Source organism: Eleutherodactylus coqui, chromosome 4 (assembly GCF_035609145.1).
Source record: "Eleutherodactylus coqui strain aEleCoq1 chromosome 4, aEleCoq1.hap1, whole genome shotgun sequence".
Lineage (NCBI taxonomy): Eukaryota > Metazoa > Chordata > Amphibia > Anura > Eleutherodactylidae > Eleutherodactylus > Eleutherodactylus coqui.
The window spans coordinates 68243911-68263481 of NC_089840.1; the positions used below are offsets into that span (position 1 = coordinate 68243911).

The window sequence follows — 19571 nt, forward strand, 5'->3', positions numbered from 1 at the left end:
TACCAGCTGGAGATTATCAGACATTTGTAGAAAGTATGCCATAGTGAGTACCTGATGTCATTAAGGTCAAAAGAAGCCCCACTAACTATTAACATATGGAAATAAGTACTACTTTTGATTCTTGCTCAGGTGTCCGATTATTTTTGGTAGGATAGTGTATGTGTATTATTTAAATTAGTCACTAATTTACAGTCTTTGGGCTGTAATTTCCGTTTCTAAACTAAAGACAGATTTTCATATCCTCTTATGTAAAGAATACTTTTATAAAATCTTAAGTTTCCTGGCAATCTGATGCACGGAAAAGCTTCCATTTTAACAAATAACATAAAACTGATGTAATTATTATGAAAGCTGTTTCAGTTTGGTCATCTTTGAACCAAGGATTGGACTTTTGCCAGCGCAATATGTAGCTTTCCATCCAAGAAATGAAAATGTACTTGCTGTATGGAATAGAATAACATATTTTAGCTGTGCTTATGTAATATGCCCATGTGGTAGGGAATGCTGCAGAAAGAATTTAGGAGCAGCAGAAATTACTTGGCAGTAGACACAGTTGTCATTGTTGGAACTCAACTTTAGCTCACTTAGAGGCAAACAGATGACATTGGCATTTACAATCCATATATAGTTGTCAGGCCTAATGGTTACATAAGCTAGGTACAGATTCTTGGTTGTTACTCTCAATATAGGGATCAAATGTGTAGCAGTTTCACAAGGCAGCTTTTACAGACTGGGCTAACTTGCTGCAATGAAAACTGATGTTTCCTATAGGCCAGTTGGACTTTAAGAGGCCTACAGTGTTTGCAGGGGAATGTTTGTCTTCTTGCAGTCGGGTTTATTTGGCACTGCCTGCCATACACAGCATATCACTCAAGTCTCAGTGTCCCTGCTGACTAGTGGGCACCTCCTTACAATCCCTCTGTGTCACACAACAATCCTCCAGCCTCTCCTTGGCAGCTTTGCCCTACCTGGCTAATTGCTTTGCCATTTTATCCCAACTCCTTAGTGGAGACCCACAGTTTGTTAGAGCAGCTTCCTCTCTCACACCATGTGGTTTCAGCTACGCACTACTCCTGCTACCCGTTGCTACCGTAGCACTTACATGTTACACAACAGTGACACCTAGTGTCATGAGTGAATGCTACGCACATTAAACATTAACATGTTAATAGGGTGGTGCACTTCTTCTTTGAAACAGTACATTTTTGACATAATACATTGAACACAGGCTGGATGCACAAAATAGATTAATGATAGTCATCACTAGTTTCTTTCTCTTAAAGGTTCAGTGTCCTGCTAATGAAAGGTAATGTTAACATGCACAACACACAGCATTTCAAACGTTAGATGAACGATGTCCTGGACATACTGAGAAGGATACATATATATATATCCTTGTAGGTAGAAAAGAAAACACTGAAATATATACATTTATATAGATATAGTTATGTGCCTTTCTTTTTATATGTATACTAACTTTATTCTCATATGTACTAACTCTATGAAAAACATAATACTTCGCCTTATATCAGATATGCCAAAATGCTTTGCAAGGCAAACAGAGAAAGAATGTCCAAAGAAACCAGATGAAGGATGAAGGTTAAAGTGGAGGAGAAAAGAGATATGGAGAATGCATGCTTAGCCGCTTTCTTAGAATTGAGTGGGTGATTCTTTGCACTGGAGTTAATTAAATACGTGATTTTCTGTACATAAACCAGAGATCAAATATGCCTTATCAAGATGAAGACCGTTCAACTATGCATCTGAACTTTCACTGTCTCAGGCCGGAAATCCGGACTTCCCATATATGGTTATGCGGTGAATTTGAGCCAATGAGCCCATCACCCATTTCTAGTGATGAGACCAAAGGGTATAAGATCCCATGTAATCTGTAATAAAGCGGGCAGCGCAGTCATGTCCCCGTGTGAGGAACTATACCAGACCTCCGTGTGGTGTCTCTTCTTTACCGCCGGCAGCGGGGCAAGTGGGGTGGGCCTGATTGGTGCTGTACTTAGAAATTTTCCCTGACAATACTCCACACTAAAGTTTCTTTGATAAACAATTGAAACATTATTATTAAAAAGTGAGTTGAGAGAGCTTGCATACAGTAAGTTTGAGGACTAGCCGAATGCCTATAGTTTACATAACCCTTTAAGGACCAAGCACGATAATATACGGCATTTGGTCATGGCCTTTAATCCCAGCCAATAGCAAAAGTACCTATTAAAGTTCCTGCAAGTTAGCAGGTGCAGGTCGGGTTCTTGGCTGTTGGTCACAGCTGAGGACCAATAGGAAAAGGCAGAAGTCAGTTTTAACTGCTTTTGCCTGCTCCGTTACAGGATACATAGTGCTCAATGTGCGCTATGTACGAGAGAGAAAGCGGAAATGTTACTTCAGCTATTCGACCAAGTGGTCACATGAACACTGGATGCCCAATGGCACAGCAGAGCTGCAGTGTCCTAGCAGACCCTGATCGCTCTATTAGTGACTGATGTCACGACAGGGGGATGCCTTCCTCTGTAACCAGGGCTCCTATGGATTCCCCAGTTACAGGTGGAAAAGTACGAAATAATAATAATAAAAAAGACAATGTGAATGACCCCCAGAGGTCTTATATGATGTAATGGGGACATAAATTTAAAAAACTGTTACTAAAATAAGTTAAAAAAACTACAGGAAGAAATAAAAATATGTACATAAAAAGGAAAATGAACCACCACCGGTGCCAACCAAAACCGTCGCCATAAGTGCCCTGTAATCCAAAACTATATCTATATATATAAAATTGAATGTATGCGTGTGTGTCTGTCTGCGTGTGTGTCTGTCTGTCTGTCTGTCCTTTATGCGCTACTACACCATTCATCCGATCGCCATGAAACTTTGGGAAGTTGTTGAGTACACTCCTGGGAAGATTATAGGCATAGTACATTTATGTTACGATAAATAGCGCGCGTGCGTGCGTCGTCGACAGTTACGACCCCCCCCACGTAGATATTTCACGGTGAAATATATTAATATTAATATATTAATCCTACGGGAACCTATTTGCCTCGGTGATACCCCCCACGTAGATCGTTCGATTTCCATCATTGCCACTAATTCTCTTACTTCCCGATGTTGTAGAAACATGAAATTTGGCACGAGCATTGATTATGTCATAAATAGGAAAAGGTAATAGGTCCCAACTCGATTATGCAATTCTAAGCGCCAAAGAATTAGCGTCCAAATTTTACGTACGGAATCTAATTTTCTCACATAGAAACATGAAATTTGGCACGGGCATTGAATATGTCATAAATAGGAAAAGCTAATGGGTCCCAACTCGATTATTCAATTCTAGCGCAAAAGAATTAGCGTCCAAATTTTACGTACGGAATCTAATTTTCTCACATAGAAACTTGAAATTTGGCACGGGCATTGAATATGTCATAAATAGGAAACGCTAATGGGTCCCAACTCGATTATTCAATTCTATGCGCCAATGAATTAGCGTCCAAATTTTACGTACGGAATCTAATTTTCTCACATAGAAACTTGAAATTTGGCACGGGCATTGAATATGTCATAAATAGGAAACGCTAATGGGTCCCAACTTCATTATTCAATTCTATGCGCCTATGAATTAGCGTCCAAATTTTACGTACGGAATGTAATTTTCTCACATAGAAACATCAAATTTGGCACGGGCATTGAATATGTCATAAATAGGAAACGCTAATGGGTCCCAACTCGATTATTCAATTCTATGCGCAAAAGAATTAGTGTCCAAATTTTACGTACGGAATCTAATTCTCTCATTTCCTGATATATATAAATGAATGTATGTCTGTCTGTCTGTCCTTTATGCATTACTACACCATTCATCCAATTGCCATGAGACTTTGGGAAGTTGTTGAGTACACTCCTGGGAAGATTATAGGCATAGTACAACTATCCTACGACAGGTGGCGCACATGTGGGCATCGTCGACAGTTATGCCCCCCAGACAAAGATCGTTTGATTTCCATCTCAAGCACAAAAGCAAAAGGCATTACGAGCGACGGGATGAGTGTTCAACCAGAAAATGATGCATCCGCCGAACGTTTCGCAAGACAATTGCTGGATATTGAGAATGCTGAGGTAACATGAAAGCTGTGCTGTGATTGATTGCTATTTCTTATACTGCTGAGGTAACATGAAAGCTGTGCTGTGATTGGTGGCTACTTCTTATACTACTGAGGCTGCATGAAAGCTGTGCTGCGATTCGTTGTTATATATTATACCACTGAGGTAACATGAAAGCTGCGCTGTGATTGGTTGCTATATATAATACCGCTGAGGTAACATGAAAGCTGCGCTGTGATTGGTTGCTATTTTTTATATTGCTGAGGCAGAATAAAAGTTGCGCTGTGATTGGTTGTTATTTCTCTTACTGCTGAGGTAACATGAAAGCTGCGCTGTGATTAATTGTTATATTTTATACTGCTAAGGTAACATGAAAGCTGCGCTGTGATTGGTTGTTATATATTATACCACTGAGGTAACATGAAAGCTGCGCTGTGATTGGTTGTTATCTAGATATATAAAAACGAATGAATGTATGTCTGTCTGTCTTCGCAGCAACGTGCGACGGGTAAGCTAGTCAATTATAAATCACAATGTCCAAAACAAAATGAACAACCCATTTCTGTGCTTGATTTTAGAATAAATATACTAGTTTTGAAATAAACTATAAGTTAAAAAATGGTTTTATTTAGATTTTTACCCTCAAGAAATCTAAAACACAGAAACAAAGTCAGTGAAAAAAGATATAAAAAGTATCCTTATTTGTCACAGAAAAAAAAGTAGCAAAAATGATTTTGGTAGGTGGGGAAAAAAATAAGGCAGTAAAACCACCACATGGGTAAATTAGCCAGAAAGTGCCTGGCCCTTTAGGACCAAAACACTCCGTTCGTAAAGGGGTTGGAGGAAGTTTGTCACCTCATTTTGACAGTGTAAACTAATTGTATTCTAAAACGTGGGACTTGCTGATGATAATAGTTACTTTAATATATTGGAGAAATACTCCAATCCAGAAATATGAATGCTGATGCAATTCCTGTGTGATATGAAAATGACAGTCCGATGGGTGGTTAATAGAGATGAGCGAGTATACTCGCTAAGGCACATTACTCGAGTGAGTAGTGCCTTAGCCGAGTATCTCCCCGCTCGTCTCTAAAGATTCGGGGGCCGGCTGGGGGCGGGGAGTGGCGGGGGAGAGCAGGGACCAACGTAGGGGATCTCTCTCTCCCTCTCTCCCCCCGCTCCACCCTGCTTCCCGACGCAACTCACCTGTCACCCACGCCGGCCCCCGAATCTTTAGAGATGAGCGGGAGGATACTCGGCTAAGGCACTACTCGCTCGAGTAATGTGCCTTAGCGAGTATACTCGCTCATCTCAAGTATTCTGTATCTGTCCAACACTTAGGGATATGTTACATGCACAGTGACCTTCTCTTTGTCGATCACTGTGATACTTTAAAAAATTGGAATTTTATGGACTGCCCCAATTTTTATCTTATTTCATTTTTTAATATCACAAGAAAAATCCAAATTAATTATTGTAGAGCACTGCATTAAGATGTGTAGTCATCCATCCCCAAATCCTACTGTATTTGCCTCTTTTCTTGTATGTTCGTGACCACTTCATCATCAACAGTATGATTAGTATCCATATCATGTGCTCCAAATCGTTTCCCAATTCCGGTTACACCACTGGGGCATTAGATGTGCTCAGCTAGGGCTCCAGTAGCCTGAAACTCATGTCACGACGCTCGGCCGCCTTAACTTTGAGACGCTCCCAATAAGCCTTTTGACATTCGTAATTAGTGATTTTAGACTTTTTAAAAATTCTCATACGCAGCTCTATCCTCTCGAATGCGTTTTTAATCCTTTCGAAGCCCTTTACTAGCCATAGGTCGTGACATTTTGCCAAAAAAAAGAAATGTTTCACACTTCATTGCGCCACCATTTCCTCAAATGTTCACTATGAACTTTTTTCACCATATGCTTGTTGAACTCACTGAGATGAATTAAACAACACCTCCCACAATGTGATAGCACCCTAGAGACCACAGCTACTCTCATTTTTATGGCACAGCAATTTTAGTACCTCAAGATGGCAGCCCTACTGCATCACGGGATAACGTCATACCCTGGTCAGACTCTTACTGCTAGTTACAGTGGTCCTTCCTCTTTACAATGAGATATTTAACACTGTCATCGTATAGATTGTCTAGAAAGTATTTTGATTTTAAGTCTTTCATGTTTTTGTAACGCTCACCGGCCAAAGTACAATTCCGAAACTATAGACGTAGTCTACGTCAAAAGGACTTATCTGACCCCTGCAGAGAACATTTCAATGGGAGCTACACTAAGTACATTCTGAGGGATATATAATGACTTGGAAATGCTCGTCTATCCATCCCCTAACTGGAACTTTTCAATACCTTTTTGCAGAACATTCTTTTGTCTTTCTGGTGTCATTGTGTAAAATGTATTATAGTTGAGTCCTGCCATGTGCCCTAGATAATAATACAGTAAAGGTTTCAGATACAGTTTGCAGCTTTTCATATCATTTTAACACTACAGTTCATTAGGAAGGCTGTTCAGTTTAGTGTGAAATTTACTCCATACCCCAGTCTGTTAGCCGAAACATTACCTTTCTGCACAGGCACTCTGACAATGACTTATAGTCATCTTCCTCAGATCGTAGAATACTGTAGCCTTCAGAGTCCTATCTTCCACATTTTCCATGAAGCATCCAATGTATGTACCTGAAGAAAAAAAGATGAAAGCTGAAATGAATGCACCATATGTCATCGTCACCACCTGTGTACTCTGGGATAATGTGTTGATAATGATGATTAATATACCAAGCCTTAGTTAATTTACACCTGTACCTCACATATGTCTTTAGTAATCAATAGCGTGCAATCTGATGAAAACTGATTAATCATGCATCCATCTCCAGCGTCTGGAGGGGATTGGTAGACTTTAAAGAAACAGAAACCTACACATTTTGAATATTGTAATACAGAATAGTATGGCTTGTGGAATTAAAGCGACTCGACGATGCTAGGCAAACAAGGATGGCTGCAGAGCTTCTTTGACTACCTGATGCACACTGTGCATTAGTATAGATCAGAGAATACACACTGCTATGATTGGCCAGTGTTGCCCATGTGAGTAGTACTGGCCAGTCAGAGTAGCAGGTAATGTTTTAGACTACTGATGCATACAAATGCGCAGTATGCATCAAACAATTAGAGAAGTGCTGTAGCCATCTTTGTTTGTCCTTGAAATAACAGTGCTTAATTTTAAAGTAATTTTATGTGTATTTAAAAAGGTATTCCGGAGACTGGACATTTCTTTAAGTTTTCACCCATCCACTGGATAGTTGAAGACTAAAAGACTGATAGATCAGTGGGGGACCAACAACTGAGACCCCACAATCCTGAGAACAGGTGTTCTGTGTGCCCATTCCTCCTAACTGCATGTTTACTGCATCCCCTGCAGTGAAGAAGACACTGAATGGAGCAGCAGTTGCGCATGCACAATACCACTCATTTTTAATTGATTTTCTGAAGATAGCCGAGTGTAAAGCGCTTGGCAATTTCCATCAACCCCACTAAAATTAATGGAGTGGTGGCTGCACATGTGCAGCCAGTGCTCCATTCAAACTGACTTCACTGTTTGTGGAAAACGCCACCCAGAAGTGAGGAGGAATGGGGAAATAGGAGCCTTGTTCTTAAGATTGGTGGGGGGTCCTAGGGGCTGGACATCCACAGATCTATCAGTTTTGAACTACCCAATAAATGGGTGAAAACTTGCAAAAAAATGCAGTTTCCGGGAATATCCCTTTAAATCAAGTCTCCAGAACACCCCTTTTGTGCATGCTCTCTTCTTGCCTGACAGCTTTCAGTGAGGGAACGGATAGCCTGTGTTGAAGGCAAACATGTGCCAAGTTTCTAAAGTATCTTGATTAAACGATAAAGCTGTAGACAGCCAACTTTAGTCCTACAGTGCAGAAAAGGTCAAAGTTGGCATTTGACTCATTTTGCAACATTTGGCCGACATTCCTGTTAGCGGTTATGGTAGCAAAATATCTACAGCATTAGAGCATACTTTAATATTTTCCTAGTTGGTGATTTCCAAAGTGATTTATATGTGAAGAAACTGAAGCAACATGTTTTAGCCAAAATCACTCACAAAACACTCACTGCAAAGATTGCGTTTTATTCCAAAATGTCGAAAGTCGCACCACGGAAAATCCTGTTTTGTGGAAATGGTATCTGTTGGACTTAAAGGGGTTGTCTCGCGAAAGCAAGTGGGGTTCAGCACTTCTGTATGTCCATATTAATGCACTTTGTAATATACATCGTGCACTAAATATGAGCCATACAGAAGTTATTCACTTACCTTCCCTGCGCTGGCGTCCCTGTCTCCATGGCTCTGTCTAATTTCAGCGTCTAATCTCCCGATTAGACGCGCTTGCGCAGAAGGGTCTTCTCCCATCTCTTCGGTCCGGCACGAGCGGCATTCTGGCCCCGCCCCTTCTACGCATCATCACGTAGCTCCGCCCCCGTCACATGTGCCGATTCCAGCCTCCTGATTGGCTGGGATGCTGCTCGTGCCGGACCGAAGAGATGGGAGAAGACCCTTCTGCGCAAGCGCGTCTAATCGGGAGATTAGACGCTGAAATTAGATGGAGACGGGGACGCCAGCAACGGAGCAGGTAAGTGAATAACTTCTGTATGGCTCATATTTAATGCACGATGTATATTACAAAGTGCATTAATATGGCCATACAGAAGTACTTAACCCCACTTGCTTTCGCGAGACAACCCCTTTAAGTCACTTTGAAAATCACATCTTCAATTTTGCTCAACTGAACATAGTTAGGCCGAATTCATACCTCACTTGACCATACAGTTGCATACACCATGTTGGCCACAGACTGCCATTAAAAAAAAACTGCATGGTATATGTTCTTTCCTATTTACAGTAGTATTTCAGTGCAAATATAACTAAACTGTTCAGTACAGTTGGACGTCGACATTTAGTGACCAACCGTATTCTAAAAGGACATCCTTTTTGGATATGTATGGTCATTTAGGTGTAGCTATCATTTCAGTTGACTGTTCAGAATGAACATGTCATGAGTGTACATGATATAGTCAAATATGCATTTTTCATAGTAATATAGTATGTTAGGCTGAAAAAAGACCAGGTCCAACTAGTTCAGCGTGTTTCCACCCCCCTTGTTGATCCAGAGGAAAGCAAAAAAAAAACTCCAATGAGGCAGAAGCCATTTTAACCTATTTGGGGGAAATAAAATCCCTTCCCAACTCCAGAATGGCAGTCAGAATACTCCCTGAATCATTATAATGATTATTATAATTTATTTGAAAGTTCCTACCTAACTCCAAGACCCGGGCCAACAACGCCGCTGGTTATTTAATGTCTTTATCCTGTTATATCATAGTGCTCTAAAAAGATGTCTAATCCCTTCTATCGATTTTGCCATCAGCACGTCCTCAGGCAGAGAGTTCCACAGTCTCACTGCTCTTACAGTAAAGAACCCCCTTCTGTGTTGGTGATGAAACCTTCTCTTCTCTAACCGTAGAGGATGCCCCCTTGTTATTGTCACAGTCCTGAGTATAAACAGATCATGGTAGAGATCCTTGTATTGTCCCGTAATGTATTTATACATAATAATTTGGTCACCCATTAACCATCTTTTTTCCAGGGTGAATAATCCCAATTTTGATAGTCTCTCTGGGCAATAACTTCTCAGATGTGTAGATGATATAGATGGATAGGGCAAAAATAATATTCTACACTTTATAATAGAAAATGAGTATACTTTATTAGACACAATTCATCATAAAAATACATCACACCAAGAGAAAAGAAGAAACAGGGATGCAATACGAGGTAGTTACAGACACATGAAATTATATATATATATATATATATATATATATATATATATATATATATAGTTCCATAATGCAATAAATGTATCTAGGGGTCAAGCCAATTAACATATAAAGTTTAACATAGAAACCACCCAAAAGAAAAATGTATATATTCAGTATACACAGGTGTTTCTAGCTAATATAAATCAACACATGTACAAGATATCATAATATTATGGAATGCCAAGGAATATAATGACAAAGCCGAGAATAATATAATATATTATTATTGAAAAATCAAATGGTATATACATTATGATAAACAAAAGTATCTAATACCCGCAAGTATTGCTGGCTATCATATGCAAAGTGCCATAATACTCTAAAATAAGTAATACGATATGGTTAGATACTAACAGAGTTTACCACATTAGCCCAACTCACCCAGGTTCCTCATAATCACTGACTGTAACAACTGTGCATATAAAGTAAAGAAATATTCCAATACGCGTTTCAATTGTCAAGCTTCATCAGGAGGCAATACACAATACATTGCAGGAGGAAGATTGTGTTGTGTACCGCTCCTGACGTAACTCGACTGACGAAACGTGCGTCAAGGTGTTTTTTGTTTATATATGTGCAGTTGTTATAAAGTGCGAATTATTAAAAACTAGGGTAAGTTGGGCTAATGTGGTATCTAGCTATGTTGCATTTCTTGGTAGTTTATAGCACTATGTGCAAAATCTTACAGGCACTGGATTGGAGCCCGGATTTAGTAGCCGAGCCGGTCACTGGAGAGTAGTCAAGGAAGCCAGGAGTTGTTATCAGGAAGTCACAGAATGTAATACAATGGGATTAGACGGAAGCATGGTTAAATGGAAGCCAGAGGTCAGCAGCAGAAGGTATCAGTATGCAGTACAATGGGATGAGACGGAAGTGTAGTCAAATGGAAACCAGAGATCAGCAGCAGTACGTATTGGTACAAGGTATCAGTACAATTGCAGATGAGCAGGAGGAAGAGGAGCTTGATCAAAGTGGTGGAGCACAATAATCATGCACTTAAGGAGTGGCAGGACTTGGCTTATATAGGAAGTGCAATCAGGAACAGGGGTGGGATCAGGACCAGGAATTGTCCATGTCCTGGATAGCCTAGTGGAGAGACCTGCTGACTGGAACACAAGAGGTTGTGGGTTCGAGCCCTGACACTATGGCACCTTGCATATGAATTGGTATATGATAGCCAGCAATACTTGCGAATATAAGATACTTTTTTATCATAGTATACATACCATTTATTTGGTTTTTCATAAAAAATATTCCATTATATTTCTTGCCACTTTACAATATTATGATATCTTGTATATGGATTTGATTTTTTATTAGCCAGAAAAATCTGTGGATATTGGAGGTATACATTATTATTTTGGGTGGTTCCTATGTGTTAATTGGCTTGACCCCTAAAGATATTACTGCATTATGGAACATTATATATATATATATATATATATATATGTCTGTGACTACCTCGTATTGCTTCCCTTTTTCTTTTCTTCTTGTGTGCTATATTTTATGATGAATTGTGTCTAATAAAGTATATTCATTTTCTATTATAAAGTGTAGTATATTATTTTGGCCTTATTCCTCTATATTTTCCTTGCTTTCAATGTGATATGGAATTATTATTTTTATTAGGTTACTTATGATGTATAGATGTCTCAAGTGGGATGGTTTATTCGCAGACATGAAACCAAAATATTGTGCAGGAGACAGTATCCTTACTGCAAGGAATGATTTATGCATGCCAACAAAAAATAGCTAGGCTTTGGACCTACAAACTTGAATCCTTCTCAATACAAATATATACATGACGGTCCCCAAGAGCGAGGCAGTCACATTCTAGGAACAGCCACAGAGAGACAGACACAGCAGAAACAGTGTAATGACTTTCTTGTCAACTATGCTAAAACTTTCTTCATAACACAATCAGGTCAAACTGAAAAAGTCCTTAGAACTGGTTTGGTCCTAGGAAGGGTCAGTGCCTTAGTTTCTACAACTCCTAGCCTCGAGGGCTATAGTCACTTTTTTTTAAGTCACTTTATGAAAACATAATTTAACTGCAAAACATCCCTTGAGGAAAACATACTTTACTTATTACAGGTACACAGTGCATTGGTCCCCAGGATGACAGCTCACTTTTCTCTATATCCAGCCCTGGTGTCAGTCAGTAGTTTAGTTCGCACCCACTGTCTCAGACCTTCTGTGGTTACAGTCCCAATGTCTTTCAGTTCTTCCACTGTCTCAGACTAAGGCTTTATTCACAGGGGTGTTTTATCGCAGCAATTTTGTCGTGATAAAACGCCAGCTGAAAATCGCGAACATCTAAAGCATTGGATTTCAACGCACTTGTTAAGATTGGCAATTTTGGGGGGCGTAAAATCAGTTGGCCCGAAAAAATAGCGCACACAGAGCACATTCTGGCCAGATGCTTTTACGCGGGACTGAAAAAGATAGGTCTGTACCTGTCTTTTGCAGGAATAGAATAGTTGGTCCTATGGGAGGTGGGAGGGAGTTTAGCAGTAGCTCTTTGCCGGCTGCCGGCAAAGGGAGGGGTCGGGACACGGTGAGAGATTAGCACTAGAGATGAGCGAACGTACTCGTTACGAGTACTTACGCACCCGAGCACCGCCATTTTCGAGTACAGCAGTACTCGCGCGTAAAGATTCGGGGGGCGCCGTGGCAGCACGGGGGGTAGCAGTGGGGAGTGGGGGGGAGAGGGAGAGAGAGAGGGCTCCCCCCTGTTCCCCGCTGCTCCCCCCCGCACCGCCGCGCCTCTCCCCGCCCCCCGGCGCCCCCCGAATCTTTACGCCCGAGTACTGAAGTACTCGAAAATGGCGGTACTCGGGTGCGTAAGTACTCATTACGAGTACGTTCGCTCATCTCTAATTAGCACACTAGCTTGTGCCCCATCCTACCCTCCTCCCCTTGCTTGCAGCTGGAAAGGGGTGGGGAGTGGGAGGGAAAGGGGAGGGAGTTTAGCAGAGCTAAACTCTCTCCACCCACCCAACGATATTCCAGGCTGCGGCGTATATACTTTGCAGCCCCGGCCATCTCAATGGGCTACAAAACGTGAAATGCAACCGCGACTTGGTCACGGCTGCCTCTCGCTCATGCGATTTTTGGCCGCAATGTGGCTGCAACACGGGCAGCTGAGAATCACAGCGCCTGTGTGAAGGAGCCCTAATACTAGGTTATAGTGTCAGTTCAACCCTCTCCTCCACACAGACTATTCTTGAAGTGTCAATATATAAAATTAGAGCATACGCTCGTAATGACATGATGGTTCCAGCAATCACTACACTCTTGTGTAAACTACGGTACTAAAATGAGTGTGTAACACAGTAACGCCCTTGTACTCTTGCATAGTCTTGGCCATGAGTAAGGACACGGTGTGCATGAGAAAAGTATAGACTGTTAGATCTTGTGTCTCTTATAATGGTGGAATTTTAAGGCTGAATCGTCTTCTCCATTTGCTGGACTGTTTTCCATGGTTTTTCCAGTTCTTTTTCTATAGTGCATGGCCAACCTTAGAACATGACCTGTTTAACAAGAGTTTTGTAAAAGCTGTTGAAGGCCTATAGATTTATGTCACATATATTTTAAAAACAACCAATGAATCTTGCAGCATGGAAATTGCTTGTTTTACTAAAAGATTTCTGGAAAACATATTTGAGAAGGCCTGGCTGTTGAAGTGAGAACAGTTGGTTGGATCCATTTAGCCAGCAATTGTGGCTCACTGACTGCAATAGATTTTCAAATGGTTCAGGGTTCATAGGGACTTATTGCTCTGATCCTTGAGTATTGGGCTCAAACAGATCCTGGTAGTCAGGACAATTTTTAGTGGGACATGGTTAGTTATTGGGTTTTCTTTTTCATCTGTTCCTTTGATCAATTAAACAGTTTGAATCCATATACACCCAATGAAATGTTCATGTACCCCAGGAAATAGGCCCACTTAGATACCTAGCTAAAAACTAAGAAAGATACCCATCTTTAGACATACAATACTTGGTTCTGTTGTTAAAGGGGTTCTACCAGAATCACCTTTTATCATGTATCCCTAGGATAGGTGATAAAAGTCTGATAGGTGGGAATTTCACTGTTGACACCCTACCAATCTTTGTGTCCCTCTCTTCCTGTCACTGTGGGATCACTTCACCCCCTGTAGTGACATTAGAATAAATAGAGCAGTGGCCCAGCACGTGTGACCAATGTTCCATTCATTTCAATGGGACTGAAGGAAATAGTTGAGCACTTGTACTCGGTTATCTCCAACAGTACCATTGAAAATGAATGGAGTGGCACTGCACATTGCACAACAGCTGCCCCAGTTAATCTATTTCTCCCCTCCTTTGAGCCCTATAACATAATTTATGGGTCTCAAAAACAGCTTTCGTTGATGGACGCTTAAGAGTGGTATCCATAACCCACAGGATATACTAAAATCCTGTTAAAAAATTGATCCTTTTACCGCAATCCTCATCCAGAAACTATAATGACATCTGTTTAATGGATGTGCTATAAAAACTTACGGAAAAGCTCATAATATATCCATTAAAAGGATGCCTGTGATAGATGCCATGGAGTGGCATTCGTCAGCCATCGGCTATAATGGAAACCATTTAATGGATACATTTTTTACAGGATGTGTCTGGATGGAATACTGCAGATCACAAAAACATAATGAAAGACGCCTTAGGGAGAACCAAAAAGAATAAGAATTTCAGCCTATGTTCTTTACCTGGGAAAATATAATATACAGACACTTCACCTCCAGAGGGCAAAAACCTATATTTGCATATTTTTAAACTTGAGTCTTGACTATCCTCACTATAATCTCCTAATTTCAGTAGACTGCCCAAAGATAGGAATTTAGAAGAGTGTTGTTAATGAACTAAAAATAAAAACGAAAACAAGTTGTTTGTTAACTTTGTGGGTTGACTCAGGGGCCAGCCACAGCTTTATTTAGTATCAACAAATAAATCAGTTAAGTAAATTAATTTTCTGTTTTCTTATTTATTTTTCCTGTTTATTACATTTGGATGAGATATTGTTAAAAAAAAAGGATGAAAATGCCAGCATGCATGGAAGGGCATGTGGGTTCTAAACCACTAAGAGCTGCGGAATAAGTTGGCGCTATTCAAATAAATAAAAGGGACGTTTCACATGGATGGACTATGTCTGCCGGGACACAGTGGAATTGGCCGTGCGGGATTCTGCATCAAAATCCTCTAACTGCGGCTTTTGTTAAGGATTTACAGGCTGATTTAAGCCCTTTTCATTCCGCAATAGTCCCAATTATAGTCAATGGGGTCCATCCGGCGCTGTTCGGTTCCATCCAGAGACAGAGCCGTTCTGCCATATGGATTCCCCTATCCTGCTTCTTGAAGAGAGCAGGAAAGCGGAATCCCTAACACAGATGTGAAACCACTCTTATGCCGCATTTACATGGGTGATTTTCGCATGCAAGTGCTGTCCGATTGTGATATAGCTTATACACATGAGAGATTTTTCTTTTGGACTGATATGAGATTGAAAAATCACAGCATGTCCCATTTTTGGGCGAATATAGTTCAAGAATCACCCTTATTTCCCATGGAAGCTTGAAAAAAATACATCACGCTATGCGATTTGCATGTAGGTATGGTGTCTTTTTCTAGCATTGTACTTCTGGAACCATTTGAGATTTTTTTCACACCTGCGAAAAATGCTAGTAAATCTGATGCAAGTAGAGAACTTTTTAATGCGAAAACTCATCAGACACGCATCAAAATAACTGGGAAATTGTTTAAAAGTTGGTCAGATTTTTCTGACTGATATTGCAAGCGCCCGTGTAACTGTGTTCCAGAGGTCTTAGAGAATGATTCCTGAACAGAGGTGATTTTTATCCTTTTATTCACCAGAAATAGATGACAATCCAGAAACCTTCAGCACAGTCCGTTCTGCTTAACTTGTTTCCACTGTATTTAATCAAAACAGAAAGGCAACATACTACAATAACAGTTGTGGAGAAAGACAGAATCTCATGGACAAATCATCTATTATACTCATAGAGTACAAAAACAGTGCATACCATACAAGCTAAAATCCACATGGCGGTTCTCCCAGCCCAACTTAAGTTTCACCCTATGTCGGCTTCTTGCATGGCATACTCCACTCAGTTGCAATTGTACAAAACATGAAGATTTCATTGAAAAAAATTGGTTTATTAAAGTTTAAAGAGAAGGGTTATGGGACTAAAGTAATAGATATTATTATGGATGATCTATCCTCAGGATAGGTCATCAACAGTTGATCCTCGGGTTCACTGCTCTGGACCTTGGCCAATCAATCGATTGAGCGCCCGCTGCCAGCACCACAACACATAGGTATCAGAGATAACTGCTTTTGATCCGTTCCCCATGTGTTGTAGTGCTGACAACAGGCGCCCAATCAGGTAATTATCTAGAGCGAGGGACCCATCAATCAACTATTGATAACCTATCCTGAGGATACAGTAGGTAACCTCACATTATAAATAACAGAGAGAGGATCTACTCAAGTGAGAGAAAAGAAGGAAGAAAATTCCAAGCACAAATATTTTACGTTCATCATCCAGTGTGGTAAAAATGTTCACTTAAAAAAAAAATACTAGGGTGTTCTAAAACTTAAGGATATCATTCTACAAAGACCTTCCATTATGAATAGAAAGTCAACCAATGCTTTCTTGATTATTCACAGAAAAAGCCAAAAATACAATACCTGAAGGTCTGCAAAGCAGACACGATTGCCATAGGCACGATCGCCATAAGGCAGGCACAATCGCCATCGGCCCATTTTAGAGATACAGGGCAACCCGCTGTTATATCAGCCAGGGTTGATATCCTGTATGGTGGGTCACCATCCATCTATGGCTGGCATCTTTGGTATCGTTCACATGTGCAGGCTATTAGTATATGCAGTCGCTCCTCCCCAATCTGGGCTGGGTTGAGTGGGTGACTGCATATTAGCCTGCCAAGAACAAGCTGTTCTTCCACATTATTGTCTGGCTGACTGCATACCTCCAGGGCTTACGGCCATTGCGCCTGCCCTACGGCGATTGTGCCGGTGGCGATTGTGCCTGCCTTATGGCGATCGTGCCTATGGCGACCGTGTCTGCTTTGCAGACCTTCAGGTATTGTATTTTGGCTTTTTCTATGAATAATGTCTTTGTTTTTTCCCTCACCTCTGTGATTTTATGTAATTTATAGTGAGTTAGCGTAGGTACTGACGGAAGCGGTGTGGCCTCGGCGCGGCCCGTCAGCCTATGCGTTTTGGCCAAAATGCAGTACCAACACCCGCATTTTATTAGTATTCATTAGTACTTTTGTATGTAGTTTGCTAGTTGGTGGGGGAGCCCAAGATGTCAGCCAGTGTGGCCCATTTTAGAGATACAGGGCAACCCGCTGTTATATCAGCCAGGGTTGATATCCTGTATGGTGGGTCACCATCCATCTATGGCTGGCATCTTTGGTATCGTTCACATGTGCAGGCCATTAGTATATGCAGTCACTCCTCCCCAATCTGGGCTGGGTTGAGTGGGTGACTGCATATTAGCCTGCCAAGAACAAGCTGCTCCTCCACATTATTGTCTGGCTGACAGCATACCTCCAGGGCTTACGGCCATTGCGCCTGCGCTACTGCGATTGTGCCGGTGGCGAATGTGCGTGCCTTATGGCGATCGTGCCTGCCTTATGGCGATCGTGCCTATGGCGACCGTGTCTGCTTTACAGACCTTCAGGTATTGTATTTTTGGCTTTTTCTGTGAATAATGTCTTTGTTTTTCCCTCACCTCTGTGATTTTATGTACTTTATGGTGAGTTAGCGTAGGTACTGACGGAAGCGGTGTGGCCTCGGCGTGGCCCGTCAGCCTATGCGTTTTGGCCAAAATGCAGTACCAACACCCGCATTTTATTAGTATGCATTAGTACTTTTGTATGTAGTTTGCTAGTTGGTGGGGGAGCCCAAGATGTCAGCCAGTGTGGCCCATTTTAGAGATACAGGGCAACCCGCTGTCATATCAGCCAGGGTTGACATCCTGTATGGTGGGTCACCATCCATCTATGGCTGGCATCTTTGGTATCGTTTACATGTGCAGGCTATTAGTATATGCAGTCACTCCTCCCCAATCTGGGCTGGGTTGAGTGGGTGACTGCATATTAGCCTGCCAAGAACAAGCTGCTCCTCCACATTGTCTTGCTGACTGCATACCTCCAGGGCTTGGCCATTGCGCCTGCCCTACTGCGATTGTGCCGGTGGCGATTGTGCCTGCCTTATGGCGATCGTGCCTATGGCGACCGTGTCTGCTTTGCAGACCTTCAGGTATTGTATTTTGGCTTTTTCTATGAATAATGTCTTTGTTTTTTCCCTCACCTCTGTGATTTTATGTAATTTATAGTGAGTTAGCGTAGGTACTGACGGAAGCGGTGTGGCCTCGGCGCGGCCCGTCAGCCTATGCGTTTTGGCCAAAATGCAGTACCAACACCCGCATTTTATTAGTATTCATTAGTACTTTTGTATGTAGTTTGCTAGTTGGTGGGGGAGCCCAAGATGTCAGCCAGTGTGGCCCATTTTAGAGATACAGGGCAACCCGCTGTTATATCAGCCAGGGTTGATATCCTGTATGGTGGGTCACCATCCATCTATGGCTGGCATCTTTGGTATCGTTCACATGTGCAGGCCATTAGTATATGCAGTCACTCCTCCCCAATCTGGGCTGGGTTGAGTGGGTGACTGCATATTAGCCTGCCAAGAACAAGCTGCTCCTCCACATTATTGTCTGGCTGACAGCATACCTCCAGGGCTTACGGCCATTGCGCCTGCGCTACTGCGATTGTGCCGGTGGCGAATGTGCCTGCCTTATGGCGATCGTGCCTGCCTTATGGCGATCGTGCCTATGGCGACCGTGTCTGCTTTGCAGACCTTCAGGTATTGTATTTTTGGCTTTTTCTGTGAATAATGTCTTTGTTTTTCCCTCACCTCTGTGATTTTATGTACTTTATGGTGAGTTAGCGTAGGTACTGACGGAAGCGGTGTGGCCTCGGCGTGGCCCATCAGCCTATGCGTTTTGGCCAAAATGCAGTACCAACACCCGCATTTTATTAGTATGCATTAGTACTTTTGTATGTAGTTTGCTAGTTGGTGGGGGAGCCCAAGATGTCAGCCAGTGTGGCCCATTTTAGAGATACAGGGCAACCCGCTGTTATATCAGCCAGGGTTGACATCCTGTATGGTGGGTCACCATCCATCTATGGCTGGCATCTTTGGTATCGTTTACATGTGCAGGCTATTAGTATATGCAGTCACTCCTCCCCAATCTGGGCTGGGTTGAGTGGGTGACTGCATATTAGCCTGCCAAGAACAAGCTGCTCCTCCACATTGTCTTGCTGACTGCATACCTCCAGGGCTTGGCCATTGCGCCTGCCCTACGGCGATTGTGCCGGTGGCGATTGTGCCTGCCTTATGGTGATTGTGCCTATGGAGACCGTGTCTGCTTTGCAGACCTTCAGGTATTGTATTTTTGGCTTTTTCTGTGAATAATGTCTTTGTTTTTTCC

At 41.7% G+C, this 19571-nt stretch overlaps 1 protein-coding gene across 1 annotated transcript in view; it reads right to left on the reverse strand.

Moving 5' to 3' along the window:
- Window positions 1-19571, reverse strand: part of WSCD1 (WSC domain containing 1) — a 253925-nt gene that overhangs the window by 134208 nt on the left and 100146 nt on the right. Inside the window, exon 3 of the mRNA XM_066599620.1 lies at window positions 6679-6793. Coding sequence (XP_066455717.1) covers window positions 6679-6793 — 115 coding nt within the window. The remainder of the gene's footprint in view (window positions 1-6678; window positions 6794-19571) is intronic.